Source organism: Streptopelia decaocto (assembly GCF_964273445.1).
Source record: "Streptopelia decaocto genome assembly, chromosome: 3".
Lineage (NCBI taxonomy): Eukaryota > Metazoa > Chordata > Aves > Columbiformes > Columbidae > Streptopelia > Streptopelia decaocto.
The window spans coordinates 10,063,421-10,079,230 of record NC_138656.1 but is presented as its reverse complement, the minus strand read 5'-3'; the positions used below and the strand labels follow the sequence as shown (position 1 = coordinate 10,079,230).

The 15,810-nt window shown below is 41.1% G+C and overlaps 1 protein-coding gene across 1 annotated transcript in view; it reads right to left on the bottom strand.

The window, feature by feature from the left end:
• Positions 1-14,806, bottom strand: part of VPS54 (VPS54 subunit of GARP complex) — a 51,204-nt gene extending 36,398 nt beyond the window's left edge. Inside the window, exons 1-5 of the mRNA XM_082049062.1 lie at positions 14,686-14,806; positions 14,107-14,219; positions 4,822-4,983; positions 3,749-3,990; positions 2,177-2,255 (exon numbers count right to left, since the gene is read on the bottom strand). Of these exons, the coding sequence (XP_081905188.1) occupies positions 2,177-2,255; positions 3,749-3,990; positions 4,822-4,957 (457 nt within the window). The 5' untranslated portion in view covers positions 4,958-4,983; positions 14,107-14,219; positions 14,686-14,806. The remainder of the gene's footprint in view (positions 1-2,176; positions 2,256-3,748; positions 3,991-4,821; positions 4,984-14,106; positions 14,220-14,685) is intronic.
• Positions 14,807-15,810: the final 1,004 nt, after the last annotated feature.

Below are 15,810 nucleotides of genomic sequence, written 5' to 3'. Positions count from 1 at the left end.
ATATGCTGTTCAAGCAGCTGGCAACGGCCAGTAAAATGTCCCTCTAACATCACCCCAATTTTAATTTTCCAGATTGAAGATGTCCATACAACCACTTCTGCACAACATCTGGAGGCACAAAGGCTGGCAAGAAGGATGAATGAGGACTGAGGACAATCCCAGGCATGCTGAGCAAGTAGCACAGAAGTAGCCCTTGCCATGAAGTAAGCTGACCTGACAGCTGCAGAGGACGCTACAGTTGAGCTGGGAAAAGAGATGCATTGTTGCACTCCAGCAGAACTTGAAGAAAAAGCAAAATCAGACTTCTGAGGTTCACTTTAAATCCCATTTTCCTTCCCTACTCATTAACTTAGTGTGCATCATGAAGGAAGGTGCACACTTGAGGCCAAAAAAGGTGAGGAATTTCAAAACAACAAGCCCTTAGCTGGACAATCTACTCATCCCTCACAAACAGGTTAAATGCTTCATCAGCATTATCTCCCACACTTCTACATCCTTGCTTCTTATTTTATTTGCTTGTTACTTCATTTGTATTGAAATAAAAAGGCAACCTAGGAATCATCCTGCTGTCCTCAGTCTTTGGACAGAACAGCTCTTATGAAAGTGAAAGGCCAAGTCATATGGGGTAGAGTTAGACAAGCAACACTAACAAAATAAACCACAGTAAACACAGAGCTTCAGCTTACCAAATGATGCTTCTACTAGGAAATGTCCATCTAACCAAGAAGCTCACTGTTGTTTTGGTGACACAGTAATTTTATCTTTTTAGAAAACAAAAGCGTCTTTCAAAATGGATTAAGCTAAGCCTGAAGAAGGAACTTTCATTTTGCAATAAGTGCCACCAACAGACTCATTCATGAACAGCTATTCCAAAATAACACCAAGTACAAAGAAACCCTATAGAAGGGCTTCCTTTTGCACAAAGAAGGAGGATGAAAAGCGATTGAAAGAACCTGATCAAAAGGAGTACACTACTGAATACTTCTTGCTGCATCACCTGTGGACATTGATACAGACAAGTCTGATCAAACAGCGATTGGTAAATGAACACTTTTGTGCCAATATTTTTGTGAAAATACATTAAAATAGATTAAGTATTAAAAGTTTGTTCCAGGTTATGAGTGTTTCTTTTCCCTTTGCTTATCTTTTCATTTTGCATCTCGCCTTCCTTTGTCTACTTCCGTATTAGCTGAACTACTTCCTTAAAAATCTCAAAATTCAGCCTTGCTACAGCTGGGAACACCAAAAGAAGTTTGCCGAGTAGTCTTTGCTAACAGTAATCAGAGAAATACTAAGCAGAGAACTGGTCAAAGCAAAACTTCATGAAGTTCAACATAGAAAAATGCAGTCCTGCCCCTAGAGATTAATAACCTCAGGCATCAGAACACTGCAGGGGTCTAGAGGCTGGAAAGCATCCCTGCAGAGAGGGACCTGTGGTCCTGGCAGACAACGAACTGACCACGAGCCAGCAGTGCACTCTTGCGGCAAAGCACCCTGGCCTGCATTAGGCAGAGCATTGTCAGCGCGTTGAGGGAAGGTGATCTCCGTCTCTACTCATCACTAGTGAGACATCTGGAACAGTGTGGCCAGTTCCAAGCTCCCCAGTACAAGACAGACCTAGATGTACTGGAGCAAGCCCAGTGAAGGGCCACAAAGATGATTAAGAGACGAGGGCATTTTTACTATGAGAAGAGTCCGAGGGAGATGAGTGTTCAGCCTGGAAAAGCTCATGGAGGATCTTATCAATGGTTTTAAATATCTGATGAGAGAGTGTAAAGAAGACAGAGCCCACCACCGCCATTCTTCATCTCAAAGTCAAACAGCTGCTAAAAATTTGATGAAACAGTTTCAATGGATCTTAAATAAAAGGAAGTTAAAGAAAATACTGCTGGAGACATAATGACCTGCCATGAATGCAATCAGGCCAAGGAAAGTTTAAAAGCAGGTATCACAAGCATTTTGACCTATAAAATATTAGCAGTGGTCATGCATACTTCTGGTCAACCATTTCAATTATTGTTACAAAGAAATCAGCAGCAGCTGTTATTGCACATGGAGCACTCCAGCAAGTAAAGGAGATGATCAGTGTATCATAGTATTCATTATTGAATGCTATAATATACTGATGCAAAAAAGAAACTACTTTTTAATGACTAAAGGAAGGCTATGACTGTACCGTGCGTGTGTAATAGTGTCCTGTCAAAGGTATCTTTAGGAGTACAAACATTCTTGCATCTTTCATGAACCTTCTCTCTCTGTAAAAGAGAAAATATATTAAAGAATTATTCTGAGGCTTAAAAAAAACCCCACACTTTTCTTTGAATCAGTACACTAAGAACATTTTCAGTTAAACATAACTCTGTTAGGTCAAATAATTCTGACAAGTTCACAATAGTATTTTTTTCCTCTTAAAAGCTCAGATGATGTTTGTCCAGGTAACAGGTACCAAAAATTTCAACTTGTAGCCAATATGTTGTTTCTTCTGCATCTTTATATCTCAAGAGAAAATTAACACAAAAGTTACTGAAGAGGTGTAATAACTTGTCTACGTAATGAGATATAACCATAGATCAATTACAATTACATATCCAAACATTTATTTGCTGTCTAATCTAGAAATTGCACTAACACGCAATGAATACTTTTTCATTGCTAAATTAAATCAGACCAAAGTAGAAATTGCTTCCACATCTTACTAATGAGTACCTTGCTGAAACCACACATCTCGCTTTGCCATGCTGAGCTTCAATTTTTTTTTTATTACAGGTGTAAGCAACAAAGAGACCATAGTGGTAAGAAATTACATTTCTAAAGAACACCAATGTTATAACAGCTAGATCTCCGCTAGAAGCTAGATCATGGGTCCGTTCTCTCATCCCAAAATGTAGCAGTCACTGCATTACACACTAATGTTAACAGATGAGTTCTTAAACGTTTTAGCTGTTGAATGTGTGAACTAATGGCAACAGTTCATTTACAGACAATTCCCTTTCACAAAGTTTAACTATGATTTAAACAAGTAACACTTCCTCCAGCCAATCCTGTAAAAGCAAAAAAAATTATAAAGTTACAAACCAAGGAAGCAGAAAACAGTGGGAGACTTCTACATGTTCTTTCAGTTAAAAAAAAAAAAAAAAAGAATACTACATACTTACTGACACCTGTATTTTAAGAGTTTGTAGAAGTCTCCTACTGGCCCTGGTGTCCTTAGATGTAGCTTAAATTTTCCTGTTACAAAAGAAGCCATTGAGATAATAGGCCTATACATAGTTTTAAGAACTTCATATATAACTGTTTACACCAGAGACTCTTAAAAAACCTCTCCAACCCTTGCAGCACAGTCATGTTTTATATTTGATCCAAAGGTCTGAAAATGCTATGTTGCGCTGTAGAGTCCAATCAAATAATCCTTACAGAAGAAGAATTCATAATCAGAATTAATAAATATGAACTGTAAGCCCTGGCACAGAGGTCAGTATTCAGATATACAAATTAAACAAACAAACAAACAAACCAAACCAAACAACACAACAAAAACTGCCTAGAAAGAATTTTAGACAGCATTTTCCATAATACGAATACTGAGATTATAAAACAAGAAATACTTAAGACTCAACAAGCACTGAAGAGTAAATTAATTGTCAGCTAACTGTTTGACGGACTGCTAGCAGGGACAATCTCTAAACAGAAGGATCTCAAACCTCCTTCTGGACCCTAGTACTATGTGTAGCTAATTTTGGGTTCTTACCGGAGTGATTTCCTGTTGGTATAATGCAAAATGTTCCTTGGTGATCTGTGGGAGGTAGAATGAAGGCGTGACTTCAGTGTCCACAAAGTCCACTCCCCATGTTTTTGTAAAGAAATCAGATTCCCTTTTTGCTAACCTAGGATCATTTAGTGCTGCTGGGAGATTGACTTTGGAATGATAAATAGTCCATCTGTGCTGATCCGCAACTAGAGATGGGCTGTCACATAAATTACTGGAATCGCCTGCAGCACAAAAGACAAGACAGTTTGTTAAGGTGAGAAACAAAGTTGTATTTTTTGCTAAAATGAAGTTCTTAAGCAAACTATATTTTCACAACTAAAAATGCAAAAGACCCATAATATTCTCCTTCTGCAACACTTCAACTTGCATTTCTTCTACCAGATTTGTTAACACAAGTTTTGAACACAGTGCTGTATTCATACTCGTTAAAAATTTTAGCTCAACATCCTTAGCCTGTACTGAAGAGAAAAAAAATCCAGCCACAAACTATTTTCAATAATCTGAACTCTATCAGAATGACAGTTGAAATTTGTTAGCATTATATTTCATAATTCTTAAGATCCTACCCCACCTACCCCTTTTTATAAACTTAGCTTTAGTATACCACAGCAGTTACAATTGTGACAAAAACCTGGTTTTACGATAGTGCTAGAGACAGGTCTTGGTCTTATTTCCCACGGTAAGAGGGCTGGGGTGTTTCACAGAAGTGATGCAGCTGGACTCCAAGCACACTGGACTCCAAGCACACTGGACAGGATTTTTACGGGCTCTGACAGAATATACTCTCCTCTTGTCTGTACTACAGATCATAACCATACTGTGGAATCACACAAACAAGATTCTAGCTATAATGTGGACACGTCAAAACAAGCTGCAAATGGGAAGACTCTCCCATTGCTACAAAGGGTGGTATAAAGTAGAATTACAGCACACTTTGAAATAAGACCATGGCTTAGTACGCTACAGGCAGTATACGAGAAAATTTGACTGAACAATTGTAAATGCATTAGCAAATTTAACTGCATTTTCACTCTCCTTGAGACCGACGTTACCTGTAGGTTCCTTGGGACACACATCAGGCAGTGACTGCACAGGTCGAAAGCGTTTGGTGGTGTCCGTTTCCTTTTTGAAGAAAGCATCACTGCTGTTTGACTGAGGCACTGGTGAAGAACTGTGGCTTGATGCCATTGCATAAAATCACCACTTGGTAAAAGCTAAGTAAGAAACAATAAATACAACATCTTTAATAAAGTTCTGGTTAGGGATTGTATCAAAACAATGGCACTCCATCAGCTACATTGTATTTTGTAACTTGCAACACTTTAACTGACACATTTCAACAGCAACAGGGAAAAGTTTATTTTAAATGCCAACATAAAAGGCAGAATATAACTTTATAGTCTGGTTCCTCCCACGCCCCTAGGTTTGGAGGATAGCTTCTTCTTGCACACAGCATGAATAAAAAAATAATATGTTTAAAAAAAAATGCCAGGACCTCAGCAACAGGAGGTCCACTCCTTTTTCCAAAGGAGGAGGTCTGCAACCTATATTTGCAATTCAGACAAGCCCAGCAACAGCTATCTGCAGATAGAATATATCATTAATGATTTATAGTAACTGAAATCATCATCAGATTTCAGACAAATCAGAATCTGAAGAATACCAGCATATCACGAATACCAGAAAAGCATGAGCACATGCCATACATACAACACAGGCATTTTCTATCGCTTGAAGCAGGAAAAATGGCAATTCAACTTTTCATGGCTGTCTATAGTTTATTTCAACATAAAAAGCAATTGTATAAAGATGACAATTAAAACACAGATCAAAAATCTCAGGAGCAAGGAAAGTCCCACTAATTTTCCATTTAATTTCAAGCTCCCAATTTGAAAATAACCAACCTTAAAAATTTTACACCAGGGCTAAGCAACATAATGAGTTCTTTCCACCTGTAAACAATGCTGCATTTCCATCAAACTATCAGTTGAATCAGTAGTAAACTGCAGAATTATTTGAGAGTTTATTAAAAGAGACCCATAATGTACAGCTCAAAGAGTGCCTGTTCAAAGGGACTGATCTGAACCCTTGCCTTTGAAGAGAAATAAACACATCTAGTAAGATCTTAACATTTAACCACCAATCGTTAAGGGAGACCTAAATTACTTACTACCCTGTGAAGGAGCACAAAAAGATAAAAGGCTATTTTATCTTTAATCGCTGAAGCAGGCACCAAGGAACAACTGTACGTCACCCTGTCAACTTCTAACAGCATCACAAATATTACAGGAAATTTCATTTGAAAAAAAAAAAAAAAAAGTTCTGCTTTCCAAACCAGGTTGGTCACATCCTACAAAACATTCCTAAAGATGAGTTAAGATACGTACAGCTGTAATAGAACACCCTAGTGCACAGGCCCATAAAGACTAACAAACGCTGTGAGCACGTATTGTGGCCAGCCCTCTGTCCATCAGGTGCCACTGCTGACGGTCACTTGCCTCTCTGCCTGACAATGCACAAGACAAGGACAATAATGTGCTTCCAATGACATTTTTAGAAGGGACTTTTAAAAGGGGTGAAAATACACAAGAACCCTTTCTAAAGGGCTGCTTTCCAAAGCTGCTACTTCCTTTATTAAGCTCTTCCCTTATATTTTGGGGTGTTCTTGTGAAAAATCTAGTTTATGATAATGACAAAACACTATATTTTAGCATTTTTAAAAAACACATCCCGTACTAAGTTACAATGATCAAGTCTCCTAAAGGCATACAGTTAATTTATCTGCCTTTGGAACTGCTTCAAAGTCCTGTATTTGCAGTTTTTCTCCTGAAAAAGCCTCTGTAATATGACACAGTCTGCTCTAGCCAGATGTATGAGCAACTAAGGCGATTTGTAGAAAGCACTGAAATCTTGCACTCTTGCTTGCAAGCCTATCCCCCCACAATGAAGTATTGCCTAAAAGAATATTTTAAGATGTGAATTGTCTCAACTACATAAATCTCAGTGAAGAAAATGCTAACTGCATTATGCCAGTCCAAGATATAAAATAAATTTTAAAGACAATTTAACACTGAAAACTAATTCAATACTTCAGGTTTTCGAAAACAAACTATACCTACTCTTGCACAGGTAATTACTTGCCACCATGAAATATTCACATTGCCTTTGTAAAATGACAAATCTTAAAACAGAATTAAGAGAGTACAACAAAATATCAGTGCAAGCAGCAACCTTCACACTATTGAGTAGATTTCAACAAGATACAAGGATTCACAGGCAGAGGCCTTCTTAAATGGCATGCAATATGATGCTGTGCTAAATTATTCATAGTTAACAGCTATTCTAGTAGCTTCATAAGTCAGAGCCTTATGGATAATTAACCTCAATGAACAGCCCCATTTGCACAGGAATAAACCCACTTGTACTGCCCCAAATCAGACATTCCTCAAACTGCAGTCCTTAAACCAGCCAAGTAAGTATAGCTTCAGAGAGAAACAAAGCTAGACAGAATTACCTGAACTAAATTCAAATTACAAAGGAATATGTGACAAGTCTACACGAAGACAAAAATCCTGCCCTACACCTGAGCCCTTCTGCATATGTGGACCTTGCAGACAACTGAAAAAACTTCACTTATTCCCCAACAGAACAGCTGTTCCTTGTGCTACAATACATTTTATAGACAACCGAATCAGCATTTTTAAAAACATGACAACATATAAACTTGCTGATTTAAACATACTACAAAAAAAGAAACTCAGTGTTAATATAGAACAAAACTGCTAATATTTCGACTCATTCCACTTTAAATGCAAGTGAAATGCAGGTAAATGTAGTTAACTACACAAGCTATGACGAATGAATTAGAAAATCTTGAGTCCCCTGAGCTTCCTACTTAGAAGAGCATACAGGCAAGATTAAGAATCTGCAACTATGTAACTTAATGACATCAATATTTAAATTATATACAATTAAAACCAGGTTAGATTAACTCTGTTCTCTCCAGTAATCCCCACAATTTACTCACATTTTGTCTAGCAATGTGTATTAAACTAACACAATAGAAAACTTTACAGATTAGATACATGAGTAATGATGGAAATACAGGATTATAGCTGTATTTGCATTGTGCCTTCAATATATTAAATCTTTTTTTCACATACAATATTAATTTCCTTAGTTAAAAAATGACATTACACTGTCACTGTAATGTCTTAATATTGCTCGTCAATAACATCTAAAAACTTTTTTAAAATTCAACCATTGTAACAATGAAAACAGCTTTGATGATTTGAATTTACACAATTCTTACAGTCTGAACAAATGAAGATCAGTATTTCAAATACAATCTTACATCTTCCTCCATTTAAAAAAAAAATCCTTGTTCAATAACACGCTTAGCAACTACGATATGACACAACTGCACGATGTACAGGATGCAATAAAATGTCTGTGATGACAAATGTAATAATCACATGCCTGGATACTGTACAGTCAGCAAAGTAGAAGATCTGCGCAGTTAGTAATGTATTAATCACATTAATTTCAAGGAGTTGTTTCTGTGATGACTACTGTCTGACTCTTGCATTTCACACTCAAGGTTTCAGCAGTCAGAAGAAATTTCCACAACCAACAACAACACATATTACTCAGAAGTCATTGCACAGGACAGTTACAACTCTTGAGTACATGCTTGGTTTTTCAAGTATTAAGACTAGCATAAAGTTCTTTAGAAACTGTCTTTCCATTATTCTGAGCATTACTTGCACACTTTGTTTTTCAGATAGTAAGTCCTCGCTACTGAAACAACCAGTATTATCTCTATATGAACACGATACTAGAGACGGTGCAAACGAAACCTCACCTCTTCATGGATATTAACGACATATTTCCTCATTCTTGGGTGGTTTTCCATTAGCATTATCAACCAATTTTGTATTTCCTACTTAAGGTAACAGCTTTACATGAGTTAAACTTTTTTACTGGAAATATTCATGTGCACACACTTCAGTTTGTAAAGCTGTAACATGTATTAACAATATAAATCAGAATTTATTAAGTCAGCATCATCCCTGCAAGGTGCCTGAAGTAAGTCTCAATTTATACAGTAGAGAAACACGTTTTTCTCCTTTCTCTGTTATCTCCCTCCCAAGGGAAAATAAATCTATAAGCTACTAGTAATACCTTCAACTCAGTTGAACCAATTTACAGTTTTAATAAGTCAGCTGGTACTAGAAGGGGCACTCAGGAACATGGATCTTATTGGCTCCAGCCCTCATCTAATTCATAGAATCTGCTCTCCAAACTTGATTTTGGCTTCAAATATAGTGGCACCTAAGAAGAGACACTAAGCACCCAGAGGAAAGAGCCCAGGGCTTCCACCTGGCCACACAACACTGAGCAACTTCTCCTTTAAGGATTCCACACAGTCCATGATGAGCCACACTTGGATACCACTATGTACTTTTCAGGAGGTATACTATGCATCCCAAAGGTAAGGAGATATTTCTTTGTCAAAATGAGCTTTTCTTGGTCAACATGAACAGCATGCTGAAGTCCCTTCTCCTTTTTGTGGCTTCGTCTGGGAACAACAGAGTGACATCAAAACATTTAAAGTACTGTTTTGGTTACCCAACACCCTTTGAAACAGAAAACCACCAGAAGCCACCCACAAGTCATGCTACAGCAAAATATTTCACAATTTCTAGAAGTGGTAAATACCAGAGACACTTACTACGGAAAAGGACACCTTAAACATAACTAAGAGAAAAAAATGCACAAGGGATTCCTTCCAGGACCTCGACAGCCAACAACATGCTGTTATTGGTCTAATATACTTAATCTGCTTTCAAAAGTTCAGGTTTCCCACTCTACCATTATACAGATCTTTTTGTTATATCAGCAGGATTTAACCCTGTAACAAGGAAACCATGGTATGAGCAAAGTACACACCCGCTTTGTAAGACAATGTGAACCAGCCTGGACTAACACAAGCTTTTAATTTATTTCAACCAGCTAATTCCTCAGGCTAAAATTTCCACACTTGCCCCTGTGGCCCAAGACAGACATCCCTCTCCCAGCAGGGAAGCCAAGAAGGTTAGCTTTCAGCAGAAATGTTTAAGCAGTTTCAGAGAATGAGGTTAAAGCTGCGGAAGCTGTTCTGCTAACTCAAGCTCTTTCTGAACATCTATTTTCATCCTGGGGTTTCAGAGCAGAAAGCACATGAATGTCAGGGTGACGATGAGGCTCGAGTGGGAGGACAGCTACGATTTGCCCCTATGGCAGGCCATCTACATTCAGTGCACACTTCAGCATCAAACCTCCTTAAACAAGTTGGAGAAAAGTCTGTGTATACCTGGCCAATCTGAAAGCCTCATAAGTATACATGTATTTGTATTCACGAGCACATATGTATTTCAGTGCATACTGCACATCTTTTAATGGTATCTCAATTCTCGTGTCCCCACGCTGAGGCTGTACCTTGTCTGTGAAGTTAACGTGAGTGATGACCATATAGATGAGCCTTGCTGGGATGAAGGCAACCTCACAAGGAAGCTATATATGAGTTACCTCCAATTCTCATCAGCCCTACTTAGCCACACACGCTGTTACGATCCAGCATACCCTGTAATTCCTTGGACAGTGCTGAGCCAGACTGTGCTACTTTCTCAGCAAACTGCATAATGTGGACTGTGAAAAAGCAAAAGCACTTGTAGAGCCGAACGAGTAATGCCACCACTCTCCTCTTATACTGACTTTTTCATAATGCCATCTCAAAACCCTCTCCTCAATGCAGAGCAATAGGCAAAGAAAAAAGTAATCTGACTACAAAGAAAGAACAAGACAGTTGCAAGCCCACTGCAAAGCACTGTGGGTCAACTACCAGGTAAAACAGCCATGGTAAAACAGCATCAGATTTTCGTATTATTGTGTTTTGAACCATTTTCTTTTGTCCTCCCCAGCTGAAGTCACCCGAGCACTAAATTAAAAAAAAAAACCAACAAACAAACAAAACCTACACACCAAACTTTAGCTGAGCTTCACTTCTTTAAATACAAGAATCAGATCCTCTGAAAAAAATCACCCCAAAAAGCCCCATCACTGAACAATGTATCATTATCTGAATGCATGTACGCGTTATTTAGAATAATTTACAAAGGTACAATACACAAACACTTTGTCAAAAACTGGAAAGCAATTTATCTCGCTATAGACAAACTATCTTAAAACTAGTATTTCGCTTTTATTCAGGTACTGAATAAAACGATTAAATGAAACATCTGTGATACACCCAATGTACCAAATGCACTTCCCGTCATCTGGAAACCTAACTTCCAAGTGATGAACAGTAATTTGAAATTGGAAGGCAGATTCTGTGCTGGAGGAACAGACCTTCCTACAGATATTTAGGTCATTATGCGCCAAGTTCTTCCATGCCAGGGGTGGCAGAATCACGCAGAAACAATTAACAAAAGCAGTAAAAATATATGTCAGAAAAGAAAGTGCCTTGTGGTTAGTTTCCCACACTATCACACAAGATGAGAAATTACTTTGTACTCGTTTTTGCAGGCATCAGCATTACAGTGTGCATTATCCCCTTGGAAAATGGTGAAATATGAGCATCTTGTATAGCTCCACAGAGGTACATGCATCTGAACAAAGATCAAGAAGCCCTGTCAGGCATTTCAGCTAGAAGTCTGTCAAAAGCAGAGACTGCAGAGTAGTGACATTTTGAGGGAAGGCAGAAGAACTGCACCAGCCACAGCAAAAACCGTAACACTAAGGTCCTGACTTTACAACAGGGGTTTGACAGAAGCTGGCAGCAATTCGCACCAACAGCAAGCTTCCTTGTGCAGGCTCTCCACTTGGTGTCTTTAGTGGGGTTACGCTCAATCTGTTAATCTGAAACTAATTTTCTAAAAATGCGATTTTTCATGAGAATCATGTCTTTCCGAAGCCTAACCAAAGCCCTGAAAAACTGCAAGTAGCTATGAAAGAGCCAGATAAAAATATTTAGTAGTTCTGACATTATGCAAAAAGCTGAGACCAGGCATTAACCAAAAGCAGGCACAGCATACCTCATAGCAAGTTTTATCAAGCGGTGTTGACACAGAATGCCAGACCACTGGTGGGAGGCAGTAAATCACTCTGCAGGGCCAGTACTCAGCAAACAAGACCATCCAAACATCACCTTGGTGAGCACCAGAGGGTGCCACCCATGTCTGTTGACAGCTCTTGTGGTATTACTACCTGGCCAACAGAAGCTCAAATGAAACAGATCACCTCTATTCATGTCACTTCCTTTACATCCCTCAAATAGCTTCCATTTACAAGAAGTACAAATATTCCTATAAACGCAAAAGACAGTATGGTTATTCTAATTTAGAATGCCAAAAAATAATAGGAAGGTCTTACACCGCTGCATACAGTAAGTGTGTAAAACTGATGGGAACTCTCTGTCATATTACAAAACACAAGATATGCTACTCCAACTCTAACAACCTCCAACCTCTAACACACTCCCATGTCCAAAGCGGCTCCTTTATTTAAGAACTAGATTAATAGTTGAAATACCCTAGCTTTTTCTCTATCCAAAGATGAATATTTTGGAACATCTGATCTATAAATGGATCTGCCATTTTGGAGTACTTCAGAAATACATTATAGATTCTTTACCATTTGAAAAAAAAATACTTAGATATTTTTTTTAAAACCTAGATAAGGTGGGTACAGAAAGTTAAAAATATGGGGAAGACAAGTCTTAGACATGCAGGTAAATATTTCTCTGGACTTAATCATATATATGTAGAACATACACTCATGATCACCCTTTCTCTATGTTATATTCATAAAATAAAACGTGGAATAAGCAAAATAAAGTGTTAAAAAAAAAAAATAGAAACCAAAAGAAAACTGAGTCTCCCAGACAGCCAGATAATATGTTCATGGCCCTTCACTCTTCTTGAAAAACTCGCAGGTCCTCATCTCCCCCAGAGACTGAAGAAGGAAAGCAGAAGTGGCCTCTACATAGAGTTGCTGTCCCAAAAGAAGAAATGATACCTACATGATTCCATTTCCCAACTTCTTGCCACTCAAACTGACAAAAAGCAAGTCTGTGGTCTGCTTTCTCTACTCTCTCTAGTGACTCCTTACACTTCTCAGGCAAACAATATTCCTGTTCAACCTTGGAAATGTGCATCCGCTTCCTTTCCTGTGAAGTTTGTGCTGCCAACACGAAGGCAAAAATCCTCCACATGTGCCAACTCCTACTACAGAGAAAGACAGTACTGAATACACAGGGACACCCAGGATGGATCCTGTTACCAGCAAGTGGGATGGGAGAGGTAGAGCTGCTCCTCAGCATGCCTTCAGACCTCACTAGTGAGGCTGCCCACACGATGCACAGCAGCTTTTGCTTAGACAGCCATAGATCTCCTGTCAACTAGTTCACTTTAGGCATTGTTTTCCTACCCAACAGAAGCACCATCCTATGCCCAGAGGATTTCAAGGGAACTATAGCTTTTGTCTACACTACAGTTTGGGAAAGAGTCACACTGGCTCTCAGGCTAAAGTAGCAACTGCTGCAGCCACAACAACAATTAACATACTGCAGTCAGGTTTTTTTAGTAAGAGTATTTTTTCACAGGGCCACAAAGCATCTGTGGTTGCACAGGAGCACAGCTGCACAGAAGTTCATAGGACAACTTCTTGGTCAGGACTCCATCAGATAGAGTAAGACGGTGAAGTCAAGACACCACCTGCACTTAGAACTCTCAAAAGCATACATGCAAATCAGTAAGCAACTAAATATTTTCATTTACTTTAAAAAAGGTACTTCAAATATTTGGGATCACTCGATGGTCTGTAACAGAAATCCGAAGTACTGATAAAAGTTAAGAAAAATGGAGAAGGAAAGGAGAATCAATAAAATACTATGTCCAAAACTGGACAGTCAAATAGAGAGAAAGTTAATTTTTTGTTGAAAGTGCAAGAGATCAGTATTTTACAAACACATATGGGTATTTCTCTAATCATGACATACCGTCTTTGAAAAATTACAGTAAGGAAAGGTAAGAAACTACATTTGTCTATGCACACAGTTTTAGGACTGTCTATAAACCCAGGAACCACCACAATCCTAAAAAACATTTTTTGGAACCAACAAATCCTTTAGCTCTCCCCATCCCATTCGCCATTAACATGGGTGTCACATGCCAGCGTTACAGAGAAAAAACCCGAACACCTGCCCCAAATGTTACTTTCCCACACCAGCACCAGCTGCTCACAAAATCCACACCTGGCGAGCACGGCATTGCCTCGTATGGAGCCAGACGTACCTTAGCAAGGACACGCCGGGCGTATCTCGGGGAGGCCGTCGTCATATCTCTCCCTGTCGCATCTCACGGAAAACCACCTGGCCTGGGAGCTGGGGGGACGGCACGTCGGTGACCTAAAGGGGAGAGCCCGCATGAGGGAGGGCGGCGACCGCCGTGCTCAGGGCAGCCCAGCAAAGCCTGGCTTAACCCTGGCACTTCCACACACTCAGCGCCTCCCCGCCAGGGATGGGCACGGAGTTCAGACACCACCCGTTTCCCACCGGGGGGTTACCATGGAAATACAAATCCTAAATTTGCAGGAGAAAAAAAAAAAAAAACAAAACGCAGACCGGTGCAGCATTCCCCCGCGCCTCAAAGTTGGCGCCCCTTCCCTCACACCCTCCTCTCCCTCACACGGCCCCGGGCCGCCCCTCACCGCGCCCGGGCCGCGAAGACAAAGGGCACCCGGGAAAATTCAACTTTCCTGGCCGCTCTCCGTGAGATCCCCCCTCCCCCCGGCCGCGGGCGGAGGCGGGGAGGCACCTGCACCGGCGGCCTGGCAGCGGGCGGCCGGCCGGGCGGGGAGCTCCCCCTGCCTACCTGCGGCGCCGGGCGGGCGGCGCGGCCTAGCGCGGCGCCAGCGCCTCCGCGGCGACACGTCGCTCCCCCCCGCGCAGGGCAGGGCGGCGCGGCGCAGGAAGCGGCCCGGGCGGCGGCAACGAAGGCGGTGGGAGGGGACCAGGCACCGCCTCTCCCCGCCGACCGGGGGAGGAGCCGCCGCCGCGGCCGGCGGAAGGGGCTGCCCCTGCCCGCCCGCGCTTAGGGTTGCGGTTCCGTTCCCTCAGGAGCCGCGACGGCCTGTGGGGGCGGCCTCGGAGCGGAGGTGCTGCCAGCCAGACCCGGGCTGGGGGTGACTCCCAGTGCCATCCCGCGGTGTCCTAGAGCGGGGGCGCCGCCATTTAGGAGTCACAGAATCACAGAATCGACTGGGTTGGAAAAGACCTCAGAGATCATCGAGTCCAACCCTTGGTCCATCTCTAGTCCGTTTATTAGATCATGGCACTAAGTGCCATGTCCAATCTGAGTTTAAAAACCTCCAGGGACGGCGAGTCCACCACCTCCCTGGGCAGCCATTCCAATGCCTGACCACTCTCTCTGTAAAGAATTTCTTTCTAATATCCAGCCTAAATTTCCCCTGGCAGAGTTTAAGCCCATGCCCCCTTGTCCTATTGCTAACTGCCTGGGAGAAGAGACCAATCCCCACCTGGCTATAACTTCCCTTCAGGTAGTTCTAGAGAGTGGTGAGGTCACCTCTGAGCCTCCTCTTCTCTAGACTAAACAACCCCAGCTCCCTCAGCCCTCAGGAGTCCCTGCCATTCCAGGGTGTGGGAGGCCCCGTGAGTGACTCACAACTGCCATTTGAGAGGCCCCACAACTGTCCCACAGCTACAGCATGTCAGTGTCCTCACAGGTGCCACCATCGCAGGGTGCGAGGGGCCCATGGGTGCCCCACAGCCAAGGTGTGGCCAGCTGGCAGGCCCCGTGAAGAGAAGCTGCCAAATCAACGTATACTGTGATTAAGTTATAAAGGACATACCCATCATTAACCAATTGACATGAGATAATTGCTTTCTGACCACTTGCAAAATGAGGGGATATTTTTCAAGTTTTAGATCCTTCTGCATGACGAGAGGGAGGCAGAAGATTAAGTGATACATTGTTTAG